This window comes from Vanessa cardui, chromosome 15 (assembly GCF_905220365.1).
Source record: "Vanessa cardui chromosome 15, ilVanCard2.1, whole genome shotgun sequence".
Taxonomy (NCBI): Eukaryota; Metazoa; Arthropoda; class Insecta; order Lepidoptera; family Nymphalidae; genus Vanessa; species Vanessa cardui.
Window position 1 is genome coordinate 9,381,265 of NC_061137.1, and position 18,336 is coordinate 9,399,600.

The 18,336-nt window shown below is 33.8% G+C and overlaps 1 protein-coding gene across 1 annotated transcript in view; it reads left to right on the forward strand.

Moving 5' to 3' along the window:
- Positions 1 to 2,083: 2,083 nt before the first annotated feature.
- Positions 2,084 to 18,336, forward strand: part of LOC124535871 (transmembrane protein 151B-like) — a 71,490-nt gene continuing 55,237 nt past the window's right edge. Inside the window, exon 1 of the mRNA XM_047112267.1 lies at positions 2,084 to 2,424. Within this exon, the coding sequence (XP_046968223.1) occupies positions 2,374 to 2,424 (51 nt within the window). The 5' untranslated portion in view covers positions 2,084 to 2,373. The remainder of the gene's footprint in view (positions 2,425 to 18,336) is intronic.

Below are 18,336 nucleotides of genomic sequence, written 5' to 3' on the forward strand. Positions count from 1 at the left end.
GAGGGAATGATTTTTGAGGTGTATATTTAATAATATGTTTTTTATTCATAACAATGGAAACAAAATTAATTCATGATTTGGTGTACCCAGTGATTTAGTTTCATGAGACAATCTTCTTAATTTTAACTTTCGGTCCAATTTTATAAAAATCAGCAAGGACAACAATTTCGATTTTTTTTGAGAAATAGCCATATATCATTGTATTTTGAAATGTTGAAAAAGAGTAACTTTTGTGTTTCTTGTCGGGTCTTCTTGGTAGAATATACATTCCGAATCGGTGGTATTACTTAATATAGTTGGTAAATGTCGAATCAAAAGCCTACTTGAATCAATTATATATTGATTATGATTTGGACGTATAAATGTGAATTTAGATCAATGATAATCCAATTAATGAAATACATTATACTTAAACAAGTTATAACAATCATCCCCGAGATTTATCATTCACTTAATTCCACCTACATTTTCATCGATGAATTGACAACTTATACGTTAAAACGTGAAAGTGAAGGGAAAATATTTCGAACAAATGAAAAAACTCCTTTGTTAATTTATAAAAATAAATTAGGATTTGAAAATACAGTGGCAACCCTTACGAAGCTAGCAGATTAATGCAACGAGACACGAGCATTTGAGCATTAACGTTATGGGATTCCACCTCGACTGTAATACCTCTAATTTGTTATTCCGACGAGATTTATTTTCAGATCCTTCCTTTTGTCTTCTTTTAAGCCTCTTTTTACTAAACATTGTCTGTAAAGAGAACCTTAATTCTGTTTGTTATTACCCTACTGTTCACGCCATCTAATGGTTATGCTGAGTGGCACAAATGTAAATTTTTGTATGTAGTATTGTTGTGATGGAAACCTTTCTATTTTAACTGATATAATTATGGTTTTTAATCAGACTATAAAAAAGAGTATTTCATATTTTAATTTGCTTAAATAAATCGAATACATAAAATTAAGCGCTTTTAGTCTTATAATTTTATGATTTATGCTAAAAGGTAAAAAATTAACCCAAGTTTCTCTTACTCTTGATAAAGTCGACTTTCCGTAACATCTTTTTGTATCCGCACAAACGCGGCGCGTTTCAGAGTTGAATTATGAAATGTTTTCCCGGACAAAGGATGTTCTTTTACCATTTTTATGATACAAATGAATTTCCTTCTTTTTTCATTATTTTTGTAATAACTGTATAAGCAAAAAGCTTCTGTGTTTTCTATATTTTAATGCGAGTAGACCATATTCTGATCGTATTAAAAAGAATAATATATACATTAGCAGTATGTAAAAATATATGTTATAAATAAACATACAATATTATTATCTAGGCTCGAAAGAAATTTTGTTTTCACTTAATTTTACTATTGATAGATAGTAGGTATTTATTTTTTCATACTGTATTCGTCGCTGTCATGATTTTAACGAGATTCGACCTCATTTTTCTAAAACCAATATATCTTGTACACAGACAATAATTTATAGTTACAATGATTAATAAAAGACAAGCTTTTGTATACATACATAAAACGAAAAAAAAAAAATTAAATGTCTTTATAAAAAGGACAATATTTTCTTAATAAAATTGTAACAAAAATTGTAACAAACTGGATACCTGTCTACAGCGCACTGGTTTTAACGATCATTAGGGAAGGATTTATGAAAAATCATTCTCTAAGCGTAGTTTAGGAGTCAATTTGTGTGGAAGATCGTCAATGTTAAAGCTATACAATTGGAAATGTATGTCTAAACTTCTTTAGAGTCTGTTAAAAATTTAGTTTATAATAATTTTCATAATAAAAATTTACTGGCTACTACAATGTCACATACATAAGATATACAAAGGATTATGCTTATGAATATTAAATATTTTAATTACTGTTTACTAAAAGTTTTCACTTGTATTTACCAAAATTTTGGATAAGGATCCCTAATACTGTGATTGGTTTTTAAAAGGTTAAAATTATAATAGAGGAGGGTTCTATCAGTCAAAGTAAGACCTACGCGTTGCTATGGTTACCAGACGCCGCAGTACTTCTGCCCGCCCTCCGCAGTAAGCTCCCGCACTTCGCTCAGTACGGACATATTATTCGATGCGCTTCGAAGTCCCTCGATGTTATTTTGAGTTTTATCAATTAAATATATTTAAAAAAAATTCATTATGAATTAAAAAATATTCGTACATACTTTTTCGGATTTAAAATTTAATCAATTAATTTTTAGTTGAAATGTTTCACGAAGGACGCGTAAGTTTATACGGTCGACTTTGGATGCAGTTGTTGTGTTATTCTGTGATGGTCCACAGTGTGCTGTGTTAGTGAGCCATGAGGCCTTTCTCCGTACATTCCTTGTGTGTGTTCTCACAGCCATGACGTCACAGGAGCGTAACAACATTTTCTCCGACGATGACGAGGATTTGGTGAGATTTCGCGCTATGATTATGTAAGCAGGTGTATTAAGTTTTGGGTCCGGTCCAAGAGCCCGCTGTTACATAAACTACATCTGCAGTACTCGGTGGAGTTCATATTTTAATACATTGAGCTGATGCTGCGTTTTTAGGATTGCAATGGTATTTTTCAAATTGAAAAAAAATGGTACCATCTTCTTTTGTCAGTTTAACTTATAAGTTTAGATAGTCATAAGAACATTTCAATAATGTTACCATGATTGTCTACTTTATAAAGAATATTGAATATGTATTAATTTTAACATACACACATACTTAAGCTATAAAAAATTATAAAGGTAATTTGTTGACACTACTCATAAATGTTGCTGTTGAATCTTAACAGAATTGCCGACTCAAAGCCCTGAGTACAGAATTTTCATGTTTTTTGTTTGTATAAATATATTAATAAATTTCGTTGTTCGGAAAACAACATAAGGAAACTTGCAAAACGGTGATACTGTAACATGCATCTCTGTGTGTGTATGTTTGTATGTAGTGAAATGGTTACAATCCCTCTCAAGAGGAGAGGAGACCTTTGTCCAGCCCATTTCCTTTATTTCTACACCCCGACTTCGGTGTGGGTGCAGTATATTAATAAAGATAATGATATGATATAAATTTAGTTAATGTCAACCGCCATAGATATGGGATTTAAAATTGGACATTAGTTCTAGAGATTAACCTACATTTTTATGCCAAATCAAATAAACAAACACACACATTTTACTTCTTTATAATACAAGTAAATATTAGTAATTTCACGTTATTTCCTAAACACAATTTTATTATTTTACTCTGAGACACGATTACTAATGTACTAGAAAAAATTATATTTAATCTTTTTACCAATAAAAATAACTGTCCTAAGCAGAAATCGAGTTTACGTTTCTCGGAATATAGATTAACTGTCGCCGAACAGACGTCAGTTGATAAAATATTTAGTAAATCAATAAATCCGTAATGACATACGACTACGTATTTGTAATAAAAAACACTACACGAATGAAGTATGAACTAATGAAAATAAATCTAAAAATATATATTATCTTTACGAGTCGAGATGGCCCAGTGGTTAGAACTCGTGCATCTTAACCGATGATTGCGGGTTCAAACCCAGACAAGAACCGCTGTTTCATGTGCTTAATTTGTCTTTATAATTCATCTAGTGCTCAGCGGTGAAGGAAAACATAGTGAGGAAACCTGCATGTGACAAATTTCATAGAAATTCTGCCACATGTGCATTCCACCAACCCGCATTGGAAAAGCGTGGTGGAATATATTTCAAACCTACTCCTTAAATGGAGAGGAGGCCTTTAGCCCAGCAGTGGGAATTTACAGGCTGATGTTGTTGTTGTTGTTATTGTATATTATCTTTAGTTATCTATATCAACATTATAAATGTGAAAGTAACTCTGTTTGTCCATTTGTTTTTTTGATTATACATAAAATGTGTAATTGGATGGTGTGGTGATGGTGTTTATTACAATTGAAGGAACAAGCATTGGCATGTAGTTTTGAAAATACTGAATTAAAATGAATGGATGAATGGTTTAAAACGCGAAATTATCTGCTAACCAATGTTTTCCCACTAGAGACGTTGTTTTCGGCGGTGTGCGTTAATCGGATACGTATCATCCAAAAACGTTCACTGACATTCTAATTTACGGATGGTATTGGTATTAGAAAATTAATTCTCAGTCAATGATACACATATTGTGGTTGGATTACATGAAAAATATTTATTACATTTAAACGCTTTTGTAAAACAACTGAATGATTTCGAGATTTCGTTGAAAATGGAATTTCCAGGCAGTGGTGATAAGATATGAATATGAGATTTATAACGAGGAGTCTATGAAAAACCGGTCTAAGTGAATCATCCGTTATTTAATAATATAAAAAATATTATTGCAGCGCGTTATATATATATATATATATATATATATGGTTTTATAACAGGACCTAAGGAAGCGTTCAAACTAGCACTAAATTTGAAAGGAACGTTTGCGTGCAAAATCTTATTACACAATTAGTAAGTTCATAAGTTATAGCACACCTTGAAAATAAATCATTCGCCTCCTTGATTTAACATCATATTGAATTTAAATTTTGAATGTATTTTATCTATGTTAAGAGTTCGTTTGCCTTGTGACAATTCCAATGGTAATTGTAATTTAAACCGATGCGTCGAGTAAAGAACATACAATTTATATATTCATATATTTAATAATTTTAAAACATACTGCGTAAAAGGTAGATAAGGTAACGCAACATCCATAAATGCAATTTTACAGGCGTAACGGATACCTGTACAAAAAATGTAATTCATTTCTAAAATCCGGATCTGTATCCCGATTTTACAATTTTCCGGATTTTGAAACTGAACTGCATTTCTCTTTTAGTATAGGTATCTGTTGCGAGTGTGAAAATTAGATTAATGGATGACGTGCTGTTTTGAGAATTTGGAAATATAATTTATTTTGTGTTCAGCTAAGGAAAACGTCGTGAGGAAACTTGCACGTGATGAAAATTTGATACATTTGAACACCTTTATTCATTAGGACAGTGTGGTGACTAAGAGAGGCCTTTGAAGAGTAGAGAAGATATATGATTTCATTTCCAGTTATAAATCTACTTATAGGACTATCATTAAAATGAAAATAATAAATTTCAATATTTTGAAGATAAATTGCCGGTAGATTCCTCGTACACGCTGTGAGAAGTCTATCCAATTTGAGAAGCTTATTTTGAACGAATAATGTAAAATTTCTGTTTAAGAAGCAACCTTGTTATGAAACATGAAATTGTGCTGTTGTTAAGGGCTTGTTCATGTAATTTATTGCTTAATTGAACAAATTGTAATCTTTTTTTCTAAATTGAAACGAATAATGAAGTAGTATGAGAAAGTATTGGTTTATGAGTTTGGAATTTGAATTCTGGACCTTTATGTAAATATTAGTTTTCTGTTAAAAAAACTTAGTATTCTCCTGAAGTTTGTAAGTTGCAAACTTTCTTGCCTCGGAGGGAATATGAAGCTATTCTTTTAGTCGGGGACTCTTTCCTATCGCGTTGGATTGATTGCATCATATTATATCATCATGGGTAGAAGTATTTCTTTTAGCTTCTTTCTTAAATCGTAGCTCCTATTAGATTATTATGATACTCTGTATTAACATAACATTAAAAATATACGGTCACATACTGTTATGTGACCGTATATTTTTAATGTTATGTCTCTACAGGTATAGGAGGTAGCAAAAATGATCAAATATGAAAGATAACGAGTGGCAGCTGTAAATATTCCACTAAAATAATGTTACACGCTAATATTTCATGTCAAACCAGAAGTTCTGCAATTTTTTTGCTAATTTTTTTGCGGTCATTTTGTTAAGTTGCGCTAAAAAGTAATTCATGTCTATGATATTACTTAATTTTTCGTTAAAAAAATTGGGAATAACATAATTTTAAACAGACTATATAGAGCCGAAGTGACTATACTAGTATTCTAATAACAAAAAATATTTTTATATATTTAATATAGAAATTTTACATTTACTTATTGATTATTAAATAAAAAATAACCTCAAGTTCGAAAAACAAAACAACCTGACTCGCGAAGACACGATAAAAGACATTTAAAAACAATCCTAACAAAATAATCGTTCAGAAGAAAACAATTTTAGAAATCCCAATAGGCTAAAACAAACACGTTTGCGTGATTCACTCCAATGAATACTATAAATATAAACGCTTCAATTGTTTGCTCAAATACTCATATTCCAGTTATTTTTAGCTAAGCTGACTGTTTTATGTTGATATTAAAGCAATAAAAAAGCTGATCCACTTAAGGACCGATCGGGACATAAATGATTTAAAAAAAACGTTCTTGCTTCAATAAAACCTTAAGTAAATAAGCCATGAGCTTCCATCATATTGCCATACTTACATACGTTAAGGACATCATAATGGATGTATTAAAAAAACGATAAAAAAAAATTATGGCTCTCTTTATGCAACATAAAACAGAATTTAAGGAGAATAATACTGGACGAAAAATCCTCTCCAAGCACCTTGTAAAAATAAAAGTAATACTCAAGACCTTTGTGCCTTTTTACCTACGCACAAACAGTTAACGTGCGAATGAAATATAGACCTTATTGTATAAGGTACAGAGCTGGTTATGTTATAAAAATATTATGCTGTGGTCGTCATCACCCACGCTGTCGGCTTCAGCCCCTGTAATATTAACGCGCTAAGGTACGGTCGGGTATGGAGTCGAGTGGTGAAGTTTGTAATACTTGCGTTTCGTCTATGCGAGGATCCTAAAAACTTTTTATGGCCAAATTAAATTTTCTAGTTACCAGCGAAATTTTCACAACAACAAAGTTGATATGTACTGAATATTTAATATTCGTTAACATGTTTTATTATATTAATCTTCAGCCTAATACGTTTAGCTTGCTATGCTAATATTTATTTATAAAAAAAATTAAAACTTAATACGGTTTAATATTTATCCAACGTTACTGGATACTGCCCATAAAATACATATATCATATTTATATAGACAGAGCGCCACCACAGCAAAAAAATGAATAAAAAAAATACACAGTACGTAGTTTAAGATTTAATTACTTTTTAATTTTTTCTTTGACAGAAGTGCAAGTAAAAGCGTTTTCTATAATCAACAGTGCTATTGAGAAGACCTATCTTGAATAAAGATATATTTTTAAATAAATAAAGTTCTAGAATTACATGCGCAAATTAAGAATATTCACTTGGTGGTAGGGCTTTGTGTAAGCCCGTCTGGGTAGGTACCACCCACTCATCAGTTATTCTACCGCCAAATAATAATACTTCAAAATTTTCATGTTCTGATTCTCATACCAATTGTATAAGTTATTTATAGCGGCCTATAAGACTGTAAACTGTTTTTCCTTTTTCTTAATAGCAGTAAAGAAGTGAGTGCCAGGAATTGATTATTTATTATTATTTCATAAGATAAATCTATATGAAATTGAAGAATACGGTTGTTATCTATCTTTTTTTTCTTTTTATTGATGGTGTACGTGTTATTGTTTGCGTTTTCAGGGCGATATATTTTGTTTCTCGCTACCGAAAAATATTAAAACGATCCCTCGAACAGGAAAAAGGAATAGCATTAAAGATAAAAAAGGCATAAAATAAATGGGGGTTTTCTTACAACAAAACGCTTGCCTTTTATCTATAAAAGTAGATATATTATACTGCCAGTAAATATAGGTTAGCTATGGTAAAACAGGTGATATGGGGGTTTTGGTTTTTTTTTATTAATTAGAAAAAAATAGATTTTTCCAATTTTATTCGGTCAGTGAAACTCTTATACATCTTTCCATTTTGTGAATACTATTTATCCATTAAATAACCCGTTTCATTTGCATATGGTATTTCGAGACCATGTTTATATTTGAATAATAGAAAAAATTTTACAAACAAACACATTTCTTTAAATTTATCGTGTTAGTTAGGATAGCTAAAGTTTATGTGTTAAGACTTAAGTTAAGTACTATAACGTACTTGGATTAGAAAATTAGTGCGTGGGTAATATATACCTAAATAATATGTGTCAACAAGCCGTCTTTTGGGATCAATAGTCTTGATGATGTCTTATCGTACCATTACTATTTTAGGCAATTATTTAAAATTATTTTTATAAGTTATTTTAAATGGCCGGTTAAGGCGCGTAGTTGAAATGTCCCTATCCGTAGCTGTTTCGCTCGGTTAGGGCAGCATATACTTGATCGTCAATTTTTTTCTCAATTTGCAAAAGTTAGGCAACACAGAACGCTATTCGCTCTGATTATATGGGACAAAATAATTCAAAATATAAATCATAATCTAAATCTAAAAATAACTACTCTAAGCGTACACGTATGCCTGCGACTCATTTGAATTGCATTTTCCCTTGCAACAGATCCCCTATCATAAATTTGGTTTTGCCATCCAGCTCCGCTCTCGCCAGAGTTAATAAAGGTTCGCCGTTAACGAATATCAAGCACGACATAACGTACCGCATCAACCCGAAGATTACAATGTATCGTGCTGTGCTTAGATATAAAATATAGGTACGACTTTATATGATACTAGTAGTCGCCCGCGGCATTAGGGTGTTGATTATGCAAAAAAGGTAGCCTATGTTAGGTGTTAGGCAAAAAAAGGATCCTATGTCCTTTCATGAAATTCAAGTTTTCTTCATACCCAATTTCATCATATTCAGTTCACAGGTTTGGTCGTAAACAGCGGCAGACAGACAGACATAGTTTAATTTCAAATTAATAATATTAATATAGATTAAATAACGAAGGAGAGGAGAGCAAAATTAAGAAGAAAGTATGTTCCTGTTTAAATCTCGAATTAATTGTACAAATAGAAGAATGATTGATTCTTTGAACACGTTTCCATCTATAATTAATGCAACACCTCGTAAATTTCCCATTGGGCTCCTCTCCCTTTGAGGAGATGGCTCAGAGCTTATTCCAACACGCTGTTCCAATGCGCTTTGCTGAATGCAAGCTGGAGCCGAATGTTGGCAGCATGTAGCCGATTACAAAATTAATACCAAATGTTAATGTCAAAGATTAACATCTGAAGCAACGACTTTTTTCTTTGGATGTGTTTTTAATCGTATTCATTGTATGTATCAAAATAGATTCTTGATATGTTTAAACTTTAAACGACTGTTGGCGATCAACACTGTTCAAAGACAGAGGCGCTGTAAAAAGTATTAATTATACCTTGCATCACCAATGCGCTAATAACCTCGGAAACTAAGATGTTATGTCCGCAGTAGAATAACAGATATGTCGGAGGTTTTTACTCAGGCGGACTTGTACAAATCCTTACTACCAAGTAAATAAAACAATTCAATAAAAGTGGTATATGTTCAATTCCTCTTATAACTTGGGTGCCAAACAAGGCGCGAAGAGGCCTCTTTCGACTTGGCGTGGGCGACTAATACAGCACATTCTTACTGACTCTACTGGTCGTCTTCGCGTTTGGACTCCACTTCCACTAACCACCAGGTGGAGTGGAGTCACAAGCCTTCCCGGAAAGTATTATTAAATATTATTAAATACCTAATTTAGAATATTGTTATCTAGCCATCATATGCCCTGTATGATTCTATGACGTCAAAAATAAACGAGGCGAACATTTTCCAATAGGCGAGCTAGAACAATAGTTCGGCTCATGCATGCCCGCACACATTCACATTGGATGAACACGAAAACTTTAAAGTGCTGATGAAACAAGAATATCGTCGCTTCCACTCGGATGAAATATCCGACGATTTTGAATATTTTTGTTTTATATTCAATACGTGGTAATTAACTTTATTATTTACCAATTCTAGTTACGTTTAGAAAAGTAAGCCACTAAAAACAATATAATTGCATATATGTTAATCTAACTATATAAAAGCGACATACAACTCACTAGCTAATCACGAAATCTCTGAAACTATGACACATTCAGGTTGTAGACATCCGCTAAGAACAAATTTTGCGAAACTCTCTCCTTCCTAAGGGGTTAAAACGGGACTTAGAAGTTTGTGTTTTTTAAATTTTGAAAAAGAGTAACTACCGAGTTTTTTGTCGGTTCTTCTCGGTAGAATCTACTTTCCGAACCGGTGGTAGCTTCACTCAATTTTAAAATGAGGATCCAAAAGTGCTACTTGAATAAAGTTGATTTTTATTTGATTTGTGTTTTATAAATTTGTTGCGAGTAAAGCTGCAGTTCAGCTAGTGATGATATAAAATATAAGATGGAAAAAAGTATCGATAAAATAGTAGCGAGCCGTTCTATTAAAAGGTAAAAGGAACGTAATCCATCACCCATTTATTTGTTCAATGAAGAGCGTTGCAAGATGAGAACTTATTATACCTACTCCATTTTAATTTCAGAGCTGTGTACAATCATCTGCAGATTAAATATTTAAATAGTTTTTACTGCACTATCGATCTTACAATTGAACATATGGATGTTAAGTTTTACTGAACTTGTCTGAAGAAGATTACCTACAATTTTGAAAGTCGAAGTATAAGTGCCTAAGCTCAAAAAAGTTAAAATGTATTGCTTTTTGAGTATGTGCATATTTTTGTAAACGCGTTTTCACTTCATGTGAGATACAAGAGTAATTTTCCGGAATACCCACTAAAATATAAGTTGTACCCGCTTCGTTTCTTCGGGAACATCACGGAATCACTTTTGTAAAAGGTTTGTTTTGCAAAAGGTTTCATCACAATCAAATGGTTTAAGAACGAATATACAACAAACATACATAGAAACATTATTTTATATCTGGCGTGTGATTGTACTTTTTATTGCATTTTATTATAAAATAAGAGTTAAAGAGTGTTATCTGAAAAGCTGAGATGGCCCAGTAGTTATAACGCGTACATGTTAGCCGATGATTGCAGGTTCAAACCAAGGCAAGCACCGCTTACTATTCATGTGAAAAATTTATGTTTCTAATTTTTGTGCTCGGCGGTGAAGGAAAACATCGAGGAAACCTGTATGTGTCTAACTTTATAGAAATTCTACCACATGTGTATTCCACCAACCCGCAATGGAACAGCGGTGTGGAATATGTTTCAAATCTTCTCCTCAAAGGGAGCGGAGGCCTTAGCCCAGCAGTGTAATTTACAGGCTGTTGTTGTATGTTGTCTGAACAGATAAATGTTTAACTATAAATCATATAAACTAATAATCATAAAATAAAACAAATCGAACTTACAAGTAATTATAAATGTATTTAAATAGGAAACTGTTCGCGTGTAATTTGGCTTATTATAAAATTAATCGGGTGTCATTGGGAATTTGGCCGCTATTGATAAATTTCCAATTGCGGTTTAATCATTATTAAATGATTTATAGTGTTGTACAGTTTAAACGACTTTCATAAATCTACGTACATTTTCGTACGTAAACAAAGATATTTGCTGATATAATAAATCCAGAAATAATAATGACATTTTACAAATCATTTTCAAAATGAAACGTTTCTTTTTAAGTGCTTATATTTCAATTACGTTTAAACAGCTGGGCATATTAAAACCCTTTTCAACTCAGGGGCTGATGCGGTCCATTAAAAAAATATACCGTTTGCCGACAAATATTATAATAACAATCTTAATTTAAGGTCTAAATATACTCAACTCAATTTCAAAAGAGTTCTTAGAATAATGTTTATTTTAATAATATAACAATATGATAAAGTTTATGTCAGCAGACAAACATTTTTTTATCTAAATTGAGGCTTGCGTGGGTCGATTATTCATGTAACTATTAATTATATAAGAGTAGATTTATATAGCCGTGATCTTTTGACATTCTCTAGTTAACGTTGCAAATTATTATGATTGAAATTATTAGGGAGCAAACTATGCTTGAGGCTAGATTTAAATGAACTGAGAGAATTCAGTCCTTGGATTTTATGAATTTTCATTAAGTCAGTTTATTAATTCCATAAAAATAATTTTGAATATATAAAATATCGAAATTATGGTTACTGAAGAATTTATTTAATTCATTATAATACGCTATGACGATTTAAATTAAGATGATAAATACACTTCTATATTACTAAAATGTGTCCGATTTGTAACTCGCAGAAGCAAACAAAACATTTTTTACAGGACGTACTGGTACTTGACTGATTTTAGAATTTACGTCCATCCAGAGATACCTTAACTTTCTATATAGTCGGTCCTTGGCTACTTGCATCATTAAGAGGGAACAAAATTGAAACAGTGGCTAACTTTGTACTTGGTTTGTAAAGGTTGTACTTTACGACTAAGCTTGTAAGGAATGTCATGAATTTGTCAGTCTCCGCGTTTACGGTCTATCTCATTTAGGCTGGAGTTCATATATGCGTTTGCGGTCTGTATGGGCCACCATTTAGGCTAATTTGTCCGCAGATATATTATATGTAATGTGTAGGTTAGAGTAGAGGTAGAATGTAAGGACTACTGTGTTCATATTAAGAAACTTGACCGAAATTGAGTTTATTAGCAGGGTTTAACTCAAATCTAACCCAAAAATTATGCTTTCATTTTTTTTCTCATTAATCATCTATCAAGACAGGTTGCGATCGTTTTCATATTCATGTTAAAATTATGTGTACTATCATCATTATATACATATATATTCAAACTTGATCCTAAAAGGGTTTTTTTTCAAGATAGTTATTTTACTAAACAAACAGGACTTGTGACATGTTATCATGAATACAACAATGAAAAAAATTAAAAAGCAATAGTATTCCGTAAACAATTATAACTTTTTGCGAACTTAGAACAAAACAAACGAGTAACTAAAAGTTTTTACGAGCATATAAATCGCCGAACTAGGGAGGATTGAGTAAAATACGCCACAAATCGTATGGGTAACTCGATAATGCCGTATTTTTTGGTGGAATAAGTTTGGTAGAGAATTTGTGCGATGTGCGCTCTATATCCAAACGATAGGTATACGTGGATTTCGTTTTGATTTTTTTAAAATAATAATGCGTATTCTAAGTATCAATTTTAATAAAACAGAAATGAGCTTATTTTAATAATTAATCAAGTTTATATTATTGTATCTTTTGTATGTAGTAAAGTGTCTAATTAACTTAACCCTTATGTGAGTGACAAATAAAACACCTTGAACAGAGTGACGAGGTACCCGGGTACCTTCATACACTTTATACGTAATGTAAATGATCAAGATCAGCTTTTGTGTCACACATTCTTTAAATATTATTCTTTTAGCTAATCTAAACAATTGACAATTTGTGGCAATCAAAGCGGAGGTGAGGTGGAGTGCGGAACATGGTTATCGGCGTACAAGAAACACTGGATCCATTCAATGCATCGTACTTGAAATTTGACTGTATACTTTTGTTTCTATTGTTCGAGTATATTTATAATTTGTGAGTTTATAATATATCATTACGAAAAATGGAGCTCTTGCTCAGTTTACTCACAGGTACTCACAATTTATCACTTCTCAATAAAGATCACATGTTCAAAGATAGAATTTCAAAGAATTGCTAGCGTTATTAGCAGAATCTTCTAGTGACGAGTATATATGTACGATAATAAAACGTGATTATATGCCTTAGGTTGAAGTGGGTACATCTTTCAAATTTTAGATGTGAAACCAGATATTTAAGTTGAAAATGATTCCTATAATTCCTATGCGAGTTTTGAAGGGGAAATCGCTTAAAAATATTCCTGATGCAAAAAATGGATCGAGGTGGTACTCTGAACCACTTTCCAAAATACAAGCTTGTAATAGAAATATATTTGGTCACCAGGGCGGCTCCATAGATCTAATAAAAAGCATTTGTAATAAAGAGCTTACCATTCTTTCGGGCTGCGATGTCCAATGATAAATTCAAAATGCAGCTACGCTTCGTATGATTTCATAATGACGTAACGCACCCTAAATATTTGTTATCTTATAAACCTGCTATACGAGATATTTGGACACGTTCATGACAAATTTGAAAAAATCTACAAAGATCGTGAATGTATTACCGCTGACGAATAACTATAAGGATATCGTGGGCGGATTCGCTTCACTCAATCCATGCCTCAAAAGTAATGGCATAAAAATGTTTCTTAGGCTTGTGATTCAAATAATTCCTACCCCCTAAATGGACAAACATGTACAAGAAAGTCAAGTGATGGCATATGTCAAATTAATGTTGGAGAATGTACTGTATTAGATCTCATGGTTACCTCACAACACAAAGAGGTACCCGGGTACCTCGTCCCTCGATAGTAAGTCTAAAATATGTTTTGATTTCCAAAAAGTATTGTAATTAGTAGACTTGGCCAAAACATTAAAAAAATTGTAATTTATAAATAGTTAGAAGCTCTCACAAAGCCGCAGTTGCGTACAGCGCGTATATCATACTTTTTTTTAATTTGAAAATGCCAAAGGTACCCGGATACCCACGGGTACTCACATACGGGTTAAATCGAGATTTCATCTAAGTAACGTATAAAAATACTAGCGACCCATCCCGCGATACTAAATATATTGCAAAATGTCTTACAATGTTCACATTTTCAGTCATTCTCTAATATATTGTACATTTTTATACACATAAACCATAAGTTAGTTGGTTTTTTGTGATACTATTTATCAGATAATTTTTTCGGACTTAATAAAAGGATTAGATCTCTTGGATTAAGTCCAATCTTATTTATGTTAGAATGAGACAAAAAATACGTACTGTAAGCTTATCGTTCAAACATAATCTTGATGAATTCCACAAAAAAATAACATGATGTTGCTAATGTAATAATGGTGTAAATCTTCTGCCATTCTAAACTAATAAAACTTATTTTCTATTATAATACCTGAGAAAGGTTAAAGTGGAAACCTTTACTTTAAAAAAATAACTTTTTGGGACGAAAAAAAATTGTCATTGAAATTTTTTAATCAATATTTTACAAGAGGAGATTATTATTTAATTATCTTTGTTAAGCCTCGTCATTGAGTAACCTAGTTTTCACGCCGACTTCTATAGAGTTTTTGATTTGTATCAGGGCTATATTCTAAATAGTCTTGTACAATGGATAAAAAAAATATTTTCATAATATCCAATGCAAAAATTTGAACCATGCATTAATGTAAAATAAATTTGTAACGGATAATAATCAGCTTTTGTATTAAAACGTAAAACATTATTCTTTGTTGAAATTAAAACAAAGCAAAACGTAATAATCCATTATTGCGTTGAAAATAAATGAAAACATCATGAATCCTTAGCGTCTTGACAGGATTATAATGAGAGCCTTAATTTAGTCTCCTGTAGACTCTCTAAATCACTTAAGTGTTTTATAAGGTAGGGAAATAAACAAAAAATAATTCCATTTGTACAAATTAAGACTGTAATGAAAATGTCTAATTTTAATAGCTTGCAAATTAAAAGAGTTTCGTTTGTGTTCTTTCTTTATTTATTTTTATCGAACCTCGAGATATTAAACAATATCATTCAATCTTTAGAATATTATTACAGAAGATTCATTGATCTAGTAGATAGATTATTAGGCTGCAGGTGAAATCGTATGTTCAAATCGAGTCATGTTTTAAATACATACATTCTCACAATACATTAATATTAGCTTCTACATGCATTAGCGACAGATTTCCGACCCCATTCTGCTGGTAAGGAAAAACAAATAGAAACTCTGATGCCTTTAATGGTTCTGCAATATATCTTCTAGAGTTGGCAAAGTCTTCATTCAGATTGGGCTGAAAAAGAGTCATGCACAGATTGCAGCTAAATCTCAGGGGAACGAATGAAGAAGTTCGTCGTCTCGATGGCCTCTACGGGTTACCCGTTTGGTCACACAGACTATCGGGCGTTCGCTACTGTTTGTCTAATACACAAAATTCGAGTGGCCATCTATATAGTGCGAGGGTAAAGAGGTGCGAGATTACCTTCGCCCCTGAGGAGAGCTCTGCTGAGCACGGGAGGGACGAGTTATTGCACAGATGCGTTACAACGATACGATACCGAAGTCTCGCCGATCCTTGCCGAAGACGCTTTTACTCGTAATAGGTAGCAATCCCACACTACCCAGTTCACAAGAAACCTTTCTGAAAATTTCCACTGCGTTAAAAATCTCCGTTGAGAATTTAGTTGCTCGTTCTTTTGGTAAAGATCAAAGTGTAGTACCAAGATTAATATCTGAAAGTCTCCGGTGATAAAGGCGACCGTGGCCCGATACGTAGGTAGAAGACGCTAATATGTCGAATACTAAGATAAAATATAATAAGTCGTAAATGGCGACATTAATCTTAACAATTCAAATCTTTTAGTATTTTTAAATATCAAATGTAAATTGCCTTCACTTAAAGAACAACTTTCCTATTCTAACCGAGAATAAATATTCAAAAACGTGAACTTTTAATCTAAGACTAAGTTTTAATTACGTATATAGACATTGAATTCTAAACTGTTACCAAATTGCGTACAAATTATTAACTGTTTACTTTATTAATGATTGTATATATTTTTTTAATTATTGAAATAACAAAGTTTATATATATATATACTACTTATTGAAATTATATACTGATACAAACCGCAAAGCTTTTACCACAATGCATTAGTCTATAATGAATTTAAAAAATAACAATGAACCAATACAAAGCCAATATCGAGTAACAAGAATAAGAATGAATATAGTTTATTTTATAACTATTCAGCATTATTGTTTAAGCATTACATACCTAAAGGTGGCGTAGCATTAAAAAAAAACTAACAGTAACACCGAGGGATACGGCGGTAAAATATTCAAAGACGATTTGTAACATTAATTACAACATTAAAAAGATAAATAAATAAAATCTTATGCATTGCGCAAGCCGTTTTTTGTCCCAATGATTATGAAATAATAGCTGCAAACATAAAATCGGTTGTGGTCGCAGCTTCAGACATAGACGTGCAAAAAAATAAAGACGATTCTTGATTGCAATTCATTAAAACTATGGTGATTTAATAAAGATTTTATGTTAGAGTGCGAAAAAATGTTACTGAGCGGTTGAACAGCAATACTACAGCTGTATAAGAACAAAATGAAAAACGTAAACAAACTTTAAAGAAGAATGCCATCGACTAACTCCTGACATTAAATATATTTAAAAATGGTTTCATCACTTTTGCTTCAAGATGAGTGACTTGCATTTTACAATGAAATCAAAACACAAATGCTAAGATGGCCCAGTGGTTAGAACGCGTGCATCTTAACCGATGATTGCGGGTTCAAACCCTTTTTTTTGGTGATGGAAAGTGGGGGGGGGGGGTGAGGGACTCCCCGGAGGCCTGAACGCCGAGTACGCCCAAGCACACCGGATTTACCCACTAAAAAACCAGCGGTACCCTCTCCGTCTTTCGGCGGACGCCACGGGATCGCTTACGCATGCTACCGTGACGCCCTGACGGTCGGCCCGTCTATACGGGCCTCCAACAGCTAGGGGGGATTCCCAGGGTACTGGGACCCCCCCAGGTCCCTACGGCGCCTATTGAGGCGGAGGGAGAAGGTGCGCGTAGCGCCTTTTCCTTCTCCCCGGTCGTCTTCTGCGGAGCGAGTCAGCGGCGGCATTCTTTTCCCGCTCCCGCTCCGCTGCTTCCTTCTGCGACATGACACTTTCGCAGAAGGAGCGCATCTCCGACCAGCACATCTCGCTACCGAGCATGGCGTTGATAACGCTCGACAGCGAGAGGTCTCCGCCCATACTCGCCGTAAGGGTGTGCCTCTGGGGCCCCCACGCAGCACACACGTACAGGGTATGGTACGCCGTGTCCACTGGCGCACCACACTCGTGGCAGGAGGGTGACTCCTCCCGCCGCGCTATCCCGTGCAGGTACTTACCGAAGCACCCGTGTCCGGTAAGTACCTGCGTCATTCTGTACGACAGTGTGCCGTGCTTCCTCTCGACCCAGCGACTCAAGTGGGGACGGATCGCCTCCACTGTCGCTAGGCCCGCCGAGGGAGACCCCAGATCCTCCTGCCATCGGGCGATCAGGGCTTGCTGGGCTAAAGCCCTGATCCGCCCGACCTCCGCCGACCCCGGACGGTCGCCGCGGTCCCTCGCCTCGACCCGGAACCGGTACACTTCCGCGAGCACCTCCGCCTGGAGCTCCCAGGGCGGATCACCCGCGAGAAGTGTCGCCGCAGTCCACGACACCGTACGGTACCCTCTGATGCCTCTCACCGCTATGACCCTCTGCGGCTTTCGCAGCAGGGCCCGATTTTTAGCGGTGAGGGCGTCTATCCAGATCGGGGCACCGTACAGCGCCATCGACCTCACTACGCCGGAATAAAGACGCCGGCATAG